The sequence below is a fragment of the Rutilus rutilus genome (assembly GCF_951802725.1).
Source record: "Rutilus rutilus genome assembly, chromosome: 21".
NCBI classification, from domain to species: Eukaryota; Metazoa; Chordata; class Actinopteri; order Cypriniformes; family Leuciscidae; genus Rutilus; species Rutilus rutilus.
Genome location: NC_140226.1, coordinates 34959326 through 34971825, shown reverse-complemented (window position 1 = coordinate 34971825; position 12500 = coordinate 34959326). Strand labels below are relative to the sequence as shown.

Below are 12500 nucleotides of genomic sequence, written 5' to 3'. Positions count from 1 at the left end.
AGAAACACCTTAGCAACATTTTAACTTTAAACTACTTCAAACTTTAAACTACTTTAAACTTCAAACTAATTTAAACTTCTTCAAACTTTTTGGTCCAAACTTTTCTCAAGCCAACTTGAAGTTTGTCTCGACGATCTTTCAGTATATCGGTTATCGGTTTTCAAATATAAAGAATTATCGGTATCGGCCAAAATTTTCATATCGGTGCATCCCTAATTTGCATATGTCCTGCAGCCCTAGTTCAGGTTTTCCTGTGTCGGGGTCAGAGGTCACCGCACTTGACGCTGATGGTCTTGCGCAGGTGCTCCTGGAAGCGGGTCGGGCAGCTCCCGCTGGAGCACCAGCTCTCCTGCGCGCTGGACATCAGGTCCTCCAGGTTCTTGGTGAAGTTCTCGTGCTCGTTGCCGAACAGGTCGATCTCCAGCGCCGTGTGGGTCACCTCGGACCGGTACTGGCGCTTGGACATGCGGTCCCAGATCCACAGCATCTTCACCGTGGTGTAGTCGCACGAGTCCATCAGGAACAGGAAGTGCTCCACGAAGCGCTTGCCCAGGAACGGCGCCAGCTCTCGGGGAAAGCTCCGGTTGTCCCTCAGGATGACGTAGAGCAGCATGAGGAACCCGTCGATGGTGCAGGTGTTCTTCAGGCTGATCTGCACGTACAGCGGCGTGGAGGCGATGGCCTTGCGTCCCGCTCGGATGGGGAACACGCCGCCCCACGGCAGGACGGGCCGCCAGAACCAGCGCTCGCCCTCCGCGTTATTGTTGATGGAGGCGCGGATCTCCTCGAAAAGAGTCTTGGTCCTGCCACAACAGAAACAAGGTTTATTAGGCTACTGTCACTTTAAGAGCGAATGCACGGGTCCAATATACTGATACACACGCGCTTTTTTCTCAACTGTGTACTCTCTGTATTCTCCAGAGCGGCTGCTAGATATATAAATTAACTAAATTAATCACTTTTTTTACAACAAAAATGAACCATCACTGAACTTACTTCACAGGATCAGTCCTGTTTATGAGCTTTACTTCTAACAGAAAGACTGAGTTTGTGAAGGTTTGAGTGTTTCGGACTGAACGAAGAACTTGAAACGCATCAGGAGAGCGAGCAGAGTCTCACAGAGAGCTACTAAATCACTTTTACAGCAAACATGAACCATCTCTGAACTTCCTTAAGCTGGACTGTGATGCTATTTTCTTCAAGAAACAAACTTTGTTGCATTATTATCTCTGTAAAGCTGCTTTGAAACAGTCTGTATTGTAAAAAGCGCTATAAATAAAGCTGACTTGACTTAAGACATAACTGACTCACCAAGATGGGCATTTTAACATAATTTTGTGTGAATTTGGCCATATAATCTGCGGAAGACGGCTTACTGTCTGTCTGTCTGTCTGTCTGTCTGTTTATTGCATTTAATAACATTAAACGTCACAAAAATGTAACAGTAATGTGTCCACACCTAAAACTTGGACTTTTGTCATCTTTTGTGGTGTATTAAAATCATGCAGTTATCACAAGCTGTTGTACATTTGCAATATTTTGATCATTTTGATAATGCAGACCTAGTCCACATGAGGTTTTTCTGTCGAGGGGTTAAAGTATCATTTCAGAATACTTGTAATTCAAAACAATTGTTTTAATATGCACTGTGATTAATCGGCTGGGGAAAGTATGATGATTTATATTTGATACATGTTTTAGTTCATGTCCTTGAGTAAATTATAGACAGTCAAATTGAATACGTGTAAAGCAACACTTATAATGAGCGTATATGAAGTTTGAAAGGTTATCAGAAATCCGGAAGATAATAAGCAAAAGTCATTCATTTGAATTCCTGTATTAAAAAAACCTGCCCTTGATTAGCTGTCCAGATTAATCCTCAATACTCGAGTGCTGTTGTTGCACAGATGTGTGTGTCAGTGTGTCAGAGCTCGTGTGATGTGATGCTCTCACCTCTCGGAGTGTGAGATGAAGCTCCGCAGATCCTCTGTGTCTGTTAAACAGCAGAAATCTCTCTCCATATTAATGTTTCGCACGTTTCGCACGTCTTCATCTCCACGCAGTAAACAAACATGGCATCTGTTTTCCTGGAGAAGCCCCGCCCACCTGATGACGAGACACGCACGCAGCGCTGAAGAAGCCCCGCCCACTCGAGTCTTTTCGAGTCTTTTTTGTTGTTGTTATTTCTCGCTTCTGTGAAAGTATGAATGTACTTGTGACCTATTTTTGTTTTAAAATGACTAAAAGTATGCTTTCAATGCCCATTTACATGTATAGATAAAGATAGATACGTTTAGAATGACGCTAGCCTCTTAAGTCTGCATCGGTGATTGATGGAAATGGAAAGTTGTTGCAAAAAAATTATTTCCCGAAAAATGTCCGCTTCACAGTTCACTAGAGTCACAGAAACCCGCCATCACTTTACACTGTGGCTTAGTTATGATAACGCCATCACGTTTCCTGTGTTGAATTTGTGTAGTATATTTATATTATAATAAACCGTACTTGTCTATAGTTACTACATCCGGGAGATCTGCGTCCCTGGAGACCGACGCGCGTTACTCAGTGTAAACAGCAGAACACCGACACACAGAGGTCGCAGTGTGTGAGAGACTCGTTTACTGTAATATAATTACTTTAGTTGTGTTTATTTGCTGCTTGATCGAGTCGACATGTTCATGTTCTGAGTAATTTGATCATATTTCTCTTGAATACCGCTGTAATGACACAGATGCTATAAATGTGTGTGAATGTTGTGTTGTAGAAGTTGCTGGTGAGATGGAGGATATTCTCTCAGTACAGACGGTGAGGAAACACACACTCACTCACTCTCTCTCACACACACACTCACTCACACACACACACATACACACACACACTCACTCTCTCTCTCTCTCTCTCTCTCTCTCTCTCTCTCTCTCTCCCCCTCTCTCACACACACTCTCACACACACTGTCATTGGTGTGTTCAGGATGCAGAGGATCACCGTGAGAAGAGGAACTCCGGCTCTCCAGTGGAGAAGCTGCTCTCAGATCAAGGTTTGACATTCATCAGGAATCATGAACTGTCAATCACACCATGAATACAAGAAACATGTTTGAGTGACAGCAAGTGTAATAACGACAGGAGACGCTGCTGTACACTGACAGTTACAGGCATCACATCACATCATATCTGGACTGTATATTGTCACAAAATGTAAAAAATAGTATATAGAGTTGGCTGTATAGCACACATGCAGATGTAAATGTAAATAAAGCGATCAGTTGCTGATGATGATGATGATGATGATGTTGCAGTGTGTGTGGACTGTATGGACATCACGAAGGGTCGTTTGGAGAACATCTCTCGCCCGGCCTCTGGTGCAGCTCCTCTCTCTCTCTCTGAGATCAGGAGAACGTGTCGAGAGCATCCCGGATCTCTGGAGCTGCTCAGCCCGGACCTCACACACACACAGGTGGAGCTTGTGCACACACACACACACACACACACACACACACACACACACACACACACATACACACACACACACACACACACACACACACACACACACACACACACACACACACACACACACACACACACACACACACACACACACACACACACACACACACACACACACAGGTGGAGCTAACACACACACACACACACACAGGTGGAGCTAACACACACACACACACACACACACACACACACACAGGTGGAGCTAACACACACACACACACACACACACACACACACACACACACACAGGTGGAGCTCACACACACACACACACACACACACACACACAGGTGGAGCTCACACACACACACACACACACACACACACACACACACACACACACACACACAGGTGGAGCTCACACACACACACACACACACACACACACAGGTGGAGCTCACACACACACACACACACACACACACACACACACACACACACACACACACACACACACACAGGTGGAGCTCACACACACACACACACACACACACACACAGGTGGAGCTCACACACACACACACACACACACACACACACACACAGGTGGAGCTCGCACACACACACACACACACACACACACACACACACACACACACACGTGTGGAGCGTCGGAGTGTGTGAGACGGACAGAACTAATGTGTGTGTGTGTGTGTGTGTGTAACAGGGTCAGGGCAGCGCAGCAGAAACCAGCTCTGATCAAGGTACAATAATCTTTATAAACCGTCCTCCTTCCCTCGGGTCATTCTGACCCAAACTCATGTTCATCAGAGGGTCCAAGACCCCAGCACTCCTGTCTGCACTTCTGTCGCACTCCTGTCTGCACTTCTGTCGCACTCCTGTCGCACTCCTGTCTGCACTTCTGTCGCACTCCTGTCTGCACTCCTGTCGCACTCCTGTCTGCACTCCTGTCTGCACTCCTGTCGCACTCCTGTCTGCACTTCTGTCGCACTCCTGTCTGCACTCCTGTCGCACTCCTGTCTGCACTCCTGTCGCACTCCTGTCTGCACTCATGTCTGCACTCCTGTCGCACTCCTGTCTGCACTTCTGTCGCACTCCTGTCTCCACTCCTGTCGCACTCCTGTCGCACTCCTGTCTGCACTTCTGTCGCACTCCTGTCTGCACTTCTGTCGCACTCCTGTCTGCACTTCTGTCGCACTCCTGTCTGCACTTCTGTCGCACTTCTGTCGCACTTCTGTCGCACTCCTGTCGCACTCCTGTCTGCACTTCTGTCGCACTTCTGTCGCACTCCTGTCTGCACTCCTGTCTGCACTTCTGTCGCACTTCTGTCGCACTCCTGTCGCACTGCTGTCGCACTCCTGTCGCACTCCTGTCTGCACTCCTGTCGCACTCCTGTTGCACTTCTGTCGCACTCCTGTTGCACTCCTGTTGCACTCCTGTTGCACTCCTGTCTGCACTCCTGTCGCACTCCTGTCTGCACTCCTTTTGCACTCCTGTCTGCACTCCTGTTGCACTTCTGTCGCACTCCTGTTGCACTTCTGTTGCACTCCTGTCGCACTCCTGTCTGCACTTCTGTCGCACTTCTGTCGCACTCCTGCCTGCACTTCTGTCGCACTTCTGTCGCACTGCTGTCGCACTGCTGTCGCACTCCTGTCGCACTCCTGTCTGCACTCCTGTCTGCACTCCTGTCGCACTCCTGTCTGCACTTCTGTCGCACTTCTGTCGCACTCCTGTCTGCACTCCTGTCTGCACTTCTGTCGCACTCCTGTCTGCACTCCTGTCTGCACTCCTGTCTGCACTCCTGTCTGCACTCCTGTCGCACTCCTGTCTGCACTTCTGTCGCACTTCTGTCTGCACTTCTGTCGCACTTCTGTCGCACTCCTGTCGCACTGCTGTCGCACTCCTGTCGCACTCCTGTCTGCACTCCTGTCGCACTCCTGTCTGCACTCCTGTCTGCACTTCTGTCGCACTTCTGTCGCACTTCTGTCGCACTCCTGTCGCACTGCTGTCGCACTCCTGTCGCACTCCTGTCTGCACTCCTGTCGCACTCCTGTCGCACTTCTGTCGCACTCCTGTTGCACTCCTGTTGCACTCCTGTCTGCACTCCTGTCGCACTCCTGTCGCACTCCTGTCGCACTTCTGTCGCACTCCTGTCGCACTTCTGTCGCACTCCTGTCACACTCCTGTCTGCACTCCTGTCTGCACTTCTGTCTGCACTCCTGTCGCACTTCTGTCGCACTCCTGTCGCACTGCTGTCGCACTCCTGTCGCACTCCTGTCTGCACTTCTGTCGCACTCCTGTTGCACTCCTGTCTGCACTCCTGTCTGCACTCCTGTCTGCACTTCTGTCTGCACTCCTGTCGCACTTCTGTCGCACTCCTGTCTGCACTCCTGTCTGCACTTCTGTCGCACTCCTGTCTGCACTTCTGTCGCACTTCTGTCGCACTCCTGTCTGCACTCCTGTCTGCACTCCTGTCTGCACTCCTGTCTGCACTCCTGTCGCACTCCTGTCTGCACTCCTGTCGCACTCCTGTCTGCACTTCTGTCGCACTCCTGTCGCACTGCTGTCGCACTCCTGTCGCACTCCTGTCTGCACTCCTGTCGCACTCCTGTCTGCACTCCTGTCTGCACTTCTGTCGCACTTCTGTCGCACTCCTGTCGCACTGCTGTCGCACTCCTGTCGCACTCCTGTCTGCACTCCTGTCGCACTCCTGTCTGCACTTCTGTCGCACTTCTGTCGCACTCCTGTCGCACTGCTGTCGCACTCCTGTCGCACTCCTGTCTGCACTCCTGTCTGCACTCCTGTCGCACTCCTGTCTGCACTTCTGTCGCACTTCTGTCGCACTTCTGTCGCACTTCTGTCGCACTCCTGTCTGCACTCCTATCTGCACTCCTGTCTGCACTTCTGTCGCACTTCTGTCGCACTTCTGTCGCACTCCTGTCGCACTGCTGTCGCACTCCTGTCGCACTCCTGTCTGCACTTCTGTCGCACTTCTGTCGCACTCCTGTCGCACTCCTGTCTGCACTTCTGTCGCACTTCTGTCGCACTCCTGTCTGCACTTCTGTCGCACTTCTGTCGCACTTCTGTCGCACTCCTGTCGCACTGCTGTCGCACTCCTGTCGCACTCCTGTCTGCACTTCTGTCGCACTTCTGTCGCACTCCTGTCGCACTCCTGTCGCACTCCTGTCTGCACTTCTGTCGCACTCCTGTCGCACTCCTGTCTGCACTCCTGTCTGCACTTCTGTCGCACTTCTGTTGCACTTCTGTCGCACTGCTGTCGCACTCCTGTCGCACTCCTGTCTGCACTCCTGTCTGCACTCCTGTCGCACTCCTGTCCGCACTTCTGTCGCACTCCTGTCTGCACTCCTGTCTGCACTTCTGTCGCACTTCTGTCGCACTCCTGTCGCACTCCTGTCTGCACTCCTGTCTGCACTTCTGTCGCACTCCTGTCTGCACTCCTGTCTGCACTTCTGTCGCACTTCTGTCGCACTCCTGTCGCACTGCTGTCGCACTCCTGTCGCACTGCTGTCGCACTCCTGTCGCACTCCTGTCTGCACTCCTGTCGCACTCCTGTTGCACTTCTGTCGCACTCCTGTCTGCACTCCTGTCTGCACTTCTGTCGCACTTCTGTCGCACTCCTGTCGCACTCCTGTCTGCACTCCTGTCTGCACTTCTGTCGCACTCCTGTCTGCACTCCTGTCTGCACTTCTGTCGCACTTCTGTCGCACTCCTGTCGCACTGCTGTCGCACTCCTGTCGCACTGCTGTCGCACTCCTGTCGCACTCCTGTCTGCACTCCTGTCGCACTCCTGTTGCACTTCTGTCGCACTCCTGTTGCACTCCTGTTGCACTCCTGTTGCACTCCTGTCGCACTCCTGTCTGCACTCCTGTTGCACTCCTGTCTGCACTCCTGTTGCACTTCTGTCGCACTCCTGTTGCACTCCTGTCGCACTCCTGTCTGCACTTCTGTCGCACTCCTGTCTGCACTCCTGTCTGCACTTCTGTCGCACTCCTGTCTGCACTTCTGTCGCACTCCTGTCTGCACTCCTGTCTGCACTCCTGTCTGCACTCCTGTCTGCACTCCTGTCGCACTCCTGTCTGCACTCCTGTCGCACTCCTGTCTGCACTCCTGTCTGCACTTCTGTCGCACTCCTGTCGCACTGCTGTCGCACTCCTGTCGCACTCCTGTCTGCACTCCTGTCGCACTCCTGTCGCACTCCTGTCGCACTCCTGTCGCACTTCTGTCGCACTTCTGTCGCACTCCTGTCTGCACTTCTGTCGCACTTCTGTCGCACTTCTGTCGCACTCCTGTCGCACTGCTGTCGCACTCCTGTCGCACTCCTGTCTGCACTTCTGTCGCACTTCTGTCGCACTCCTGTCGCACTCCTGTCTGCACTTCTGTCGCACTCCTGTCGCACTCCTGTCTGCACTCCTGTCTGCACTTCTGTCGCACTCCTGTTGCACTCCTGTTGCACTCCTGTCTGCACTTCTGTCGCACTCCTGTCTGCACTCCTGTCTGCACTTCTGTCGCACTCCTGTCTGCACTTCTGTCGCACTTCTGTCGCACTCCTGTCTGCACTCCTGTCTGCACTCCTGTCTGCACTCCTGTCGCACTCCTGTCTGCACTCCTGTCGCACTCCTGTCTGCACTTCTGTCGCACTTCTGTCGCACTCCTGTCGCACTCCTGTCGCACTCCTGTCTGCACTCCTGTCGCACTCCTGTCTGCACTCCTGTCGCACTTCTGTCGCACTCCTGTCGCACTGCTGTCGCACTCCTGTCGCACTCCTGTCTGCACTCCTGTCGCACTCCTGTCTGCACTTCTGTCGCACTTCTGTCGCACTCCTGTCGCACTGCTGTCGCACTCCTGTCGCACTCCTGTCTGCACTCCTGTCTGCACTCCTGTCGCACTCCTGTCTGCACTTCTGTCGCACTTCTGTCGCACTTCTGTCGCACTCCTGTCTGCACTCCTGTCTGCACTCCTGTCTGCACTCCTGTCTGCACTTCTGTCGCACTTCTGTCGCACTTCTGTCGCACTCCTGTCGCACTGCTGTCGCACTCCTGTCGCACTCCTGTCTGCACTTCTGTCGCACTTCTGTCGCACTCCTGTCGCACTCCTGTCGCACTCCTGTCTGCACTTCTGTCGCACTTTAGGGCTGCAACAAACGATTATTTTGATAATCGAATAATCTAACGATTATTAGAACGATTAATCGACTATTCATCGATTATTTCGCCGACTAATCAGTACGTTTGGAACGATTATTCAGCCTTTTCAATTAGTTAAAACACGGAATTATACATATTCTAACTATAATATAAAAAAAGAAAATCACTTCAGCTTTTGAAATGGTTGTTTTAATGAACTTCGAGCAACTAAACAGGTCATTCTCTTTAAGTTTTCAGATTTCTGTCCAACTCAAATCACACACAAATGCTATCTAAGCATTGTTTAAATATTCTGTTCTCTTTCAATAGAAAAAAAATAAACAAAAAAAATTATCAGCTGCATTACAGACACACTTAAACTGCAAACAATTATTATAAGAATCTTTTTTTTTTAAAATTGATATGACAATTGAGCTGAGCTGACAGAGACATTCTCATTCACCTTTTAATTTACAGTATAAAAAATGAACTGACATGATATTCTTCATAACATCTCCTTTTGTAAGTCTTCATGAATATGTAACAAAATACAGGCAAGGGATAAGACTGTAATAACGTTACCTAATAGAGCTACAATAATAAAAACAGCCCCGACTCCTAAGCTCGATCAAGCTTTATTCTATGCAAAAATGAATCATCACATTACTGTAATTATATTATTATTGTTAATATTATTGCTATTATTAGTAGTATTGCATTCTCTAAAAAGAGATTTACTGCTAGTTATTTAGCTTCAGCTGGAGAATATTCACCTCTCACCGGCTCGTCTCGTGCCGGGTTTTTCCTCTTTAAGTGTTTTAACATGCATGTTGTGCTCCCGTGAAAAGCAAGTTCCGCCTTGCATGTATTGCATACGACAGCATTCTTGGTTTGCAGTTTTGTGAAACTTTACACACCTTACTAGATCGGATTCGTTTGCACTCCGTCATAATTCGCGCTGAGTTTTCTTCTACCGCAATAGCATTTGTAACGGCTGCATTACACTCTAGCGCTACAGCGCCGTAGCGGTCAAATCGCGATATTGCAGGCCCTTACATTAGGTCACGTGGGATCAAACGACTACTCGACAACAAAGATATTTGTCGACAATTTTTTATTGTCGACGTTGTCGACAATGTCGACTAATCGTTTCAGCCCTATCGCACTTCTGTCGCACTCCTGTCTGCACTTCTGTCGCACTTCTGTCGCACTTCTGTCGCACTCCTGTCGCACTCCTGTCTGCACTTCTGTCGCACTCCTGTTGCACTTCTGTCGCACTTCTGTCGCACTCCTGTCTGCACTCCTGTCTGCACTCCTGTCTGCACTTCTGTCGCACTTCTGTCGCACTCCTGTCTGCACTCCTGTCTGCACTTCTGTCGCACTTCTGTCGCACTCCTGTCTGCACTTCTGTCGCACTTCTGTCGCACTTCTGTCGCACTCCTGTCTGCACTTCTGTCGCACTTCTGTCGCACTTCTGTCGCACTCCTGTCGCACTGCTGTCGCACTCCTGTCGCACTCCTGTCTGCACTTCTGTCGCACTTCTGTCGCACTCCTGTCGCACTCCTGTCGCACTCCTGTCTGCACTTCTGTCGCACTCCTGTCGCACTCCTGTCTGCACTCCTGTCTGCACTTCTGTCGCACTTCTGTCGCACTTCTGTCGCACTGCTGTCGCACTCCTGTCGCACTCCTGTCTGCACTCCTGTCGCACTCCTGTCCGCACTTCTGTCGCACTCCTGTCTGCACTCCTGTCTGCACTTCTGTCTGCACTTCTGTCGCACTCCTGTTGCACTCCTGTCTGCACTCCTGTCTGCACTCCTGTCGCACTTCTGTCTGCACTTCTGTCGCACTCCTGTCGCACTCCTGTCGCACTTCTGTCGCACTCCTGTCTGCACTCCTGTCTGCACTCCTGTCTGCACTTCTGTCGCACTCCTGTCGCACTCCTGTCGCACTCCTGTCGCACTCCTGTTGCACTCCTGTTGCACTCCTGTTGCACTCCTGTCTGCACTTCTGTCGCACTCCTGTCGCACTTCTGTCGCACTCCTGTCGCACTGCTGTCGCACTCCTGTCGCACTCCTGTCTGCACTCCTGTCTGCACTTCTGTCGCACTCCTGTCTGCACTCCTGTCTGCACTTCTGTCTGCACTTCTGTCGCACTTCTGTCGCACTCCTGTCTGCACTTCTGTCGCACTCCTGTTGCACTTCTGTCGCACTTCTGTCGCACTCCTGTCTGCACTCCTGTCTGCACTCCTGTCTGCACTTCTGTCGCACTTCTGTCGCACTCCTGTCTGCACTTCTGTCGCACTCCTGTTGCACTCTTGTTGCACTTCTGTCACACTCCTGTCTGCACTCCTGTCTGCACTCCTGTCTGCACTTCTGTCGCACTTCTGTCTGCACTCCTGTCGCACTTCTGTCGCACTCCTGTCACACTCCTGTCTGCACTTCTGTCGCACTCCTGTCGCACTCCTGTCGCACTTCTGTCGCACTCCTGTCTGCACTCCTGTCGCACTGCTGTCGCACTGCTGTTGCACTCCTGACTGCACTCCTGTCTGCACTCCTGTCTGCACTCCTGTCTGCACTCCTGTCCCACTGCTGTCGCACTCCTGTCGCACTCCTGTCGCACTCCTGTCTGCACTTCTGTCGCACTCCTGTCGCACTGCTGTCGCACTCCTGTCGCACTCCTGTCACACTCCTGTCTGCACTCCTGTCTGCACTTCTGTCTGCACTTCTGTCTGCACTCCTGTCGCACTCCTGTCGCACTGCTGTCGCACTCCTGTCGCACTCCTGTCTGCACTCCTGTCGCACTCCTGTCTGCACTTCTGTCGCACTCCTGTTGCACTCCTGTTGCACTTCTGTCACACTCCTGTCTGCACTCCTGTCTGCACTTCTGTCGCACTCCTGTCTGCACTTCTGTCGCACTTCTGTCGCACTCTTGTCACACTCCTGTCGCACTCCTGTCGCACTCCTGTTGCACTCCTGTCTGCACTCCTGTCTGCACTTCTGTCGCACTCCTGTCTGCACTCCTGTCGCACTCCTGTCGCACTCCTGTCTGCACTCCTGTCTGCACTCCTGTCGCACTCCTGTCGCACTCCTGTCTGCACTTCTGTCGCACTCCTGTTGCACTCCTGTCTGCACTTCTATCGCACTCCTGTCTGCACTCCTGTCTGCACTCCTGTCTGCACTTCTGTCTGCACTTCTGTCGCACTCCTGTCTGCACTCCTGTCGCACTCCTGTCTGCACTTCTATCGCACTCCTGTCTGCACTCCTGTCTGCACTCCTGTCTGCACTCCTGTCGCACTTCCGTCGCACTTCCGTCGCACTCCTGTCTGCACTTCTATCGCATTCCTGTCGCACTCCTGTCTACTAATGTCTACATGTGTATCTGAGTGCACACTGAAGAGAACTGGCTTTAGGACCCAGAGGAACAGCTCATTTGCTCCATATAGAGATATAAGCCCATCTAGAGTCATGAAATATCATCTTATATTATTATATTATATTATTATTTTCCACAAGAGGTCGGCAAAGACACCCAATGTAAGATATTTTGAGCTGAATTTATTAAGTTATTTTGAATTTAAGTTTAAAGAATGTGAAGAATGTGCTTAAATTATTATTTATTTATTATTTATTACTAAAATCTAGTAATTTAAATGTAAATAAATAAATAAAAATCTCCCAAAAAATTTCACTCAAAAATAGAAAAAATATTATCAACATGAAATGAAATAATCTTTCTGGACAAAAAATAAATAAATATATATATACAGTGTATATATATATATATATATATATATATATACAGTGCTATGCATAAGTTTAGACACCCATGCTAAAGTTGAATAAAAAGAGGAATAAAAAAATCATCTTTTGGAAATTGAACTTAATGC

The 12500-nt window shown here is 50.2% G+C and overlaps 2 protein-coding genes across 9 annotated transcripts in view; one reads left to right on the top strand and one right to left on the bottom strand.

Annotated features, from left to right (window-relative positions):
• The window catches only part of dorip1 (dopamine receptor interacting protein 1), a 3966-nt gene extending 1898 nt beyond the window's left edge, over positions 1 to 2068 (bottom strand). The window contains exons 1-2 of the mRNA XM_084394374.1: positions 1954 to 2068; positions 279 to 803 (exon numbers count right to left, since the gene is read on the bottom strand). Of these exons, the coding sequence (XP_084250500.1) occupies positions 279 to 803; positions 1954 to 2021 (593 nt within the window). The 5' untranslated portion in view covers positions 2022 to 2068. The remainder of the gene's footprint in view (positions 1 to 278; positions 804 to 1953) is intronic.
• A 32-nt stretch (positions 2069 to 2100) lies between these two features.
• Positions 2101 to 12500, top strand: part of fsip1 (fibrous sheath interacting protein 1) — a 34615-nt gene continuing 24215 nt past the window's right edge. Inside the window, exons 1-5 of one of the 8 annotated variants that reach the window (XM_084394368.1) lie at positions 2101 to 2201; positions 2765 to 2805; positions 2972 to 3038; positions 3300 to 3457; positions 4177 to 4213. In XM_084394368.1, coding sequence (XP_084250494.1) covers positions 2779 to 2805; positions 2972 to 3038; positions 3300 to 3457; positions 4177 to 4213 — 289 coding nt within the window. In that variant the 5' untranslated portion in view covers positions 2101 to 2201; positions 2765 to 2778. Of the gene's footprint in view, positions 2806 to 2971; positions 3039 to 3299; positions 3458 to 4176; positions 4214 to 12500 lie in introns of all 8 variants that reach the window. The other 7 variants (XM_084394367.1, XM_084394366.1, XM_084394369.1 and 4 more) reach the window with 7 other exon arrangements.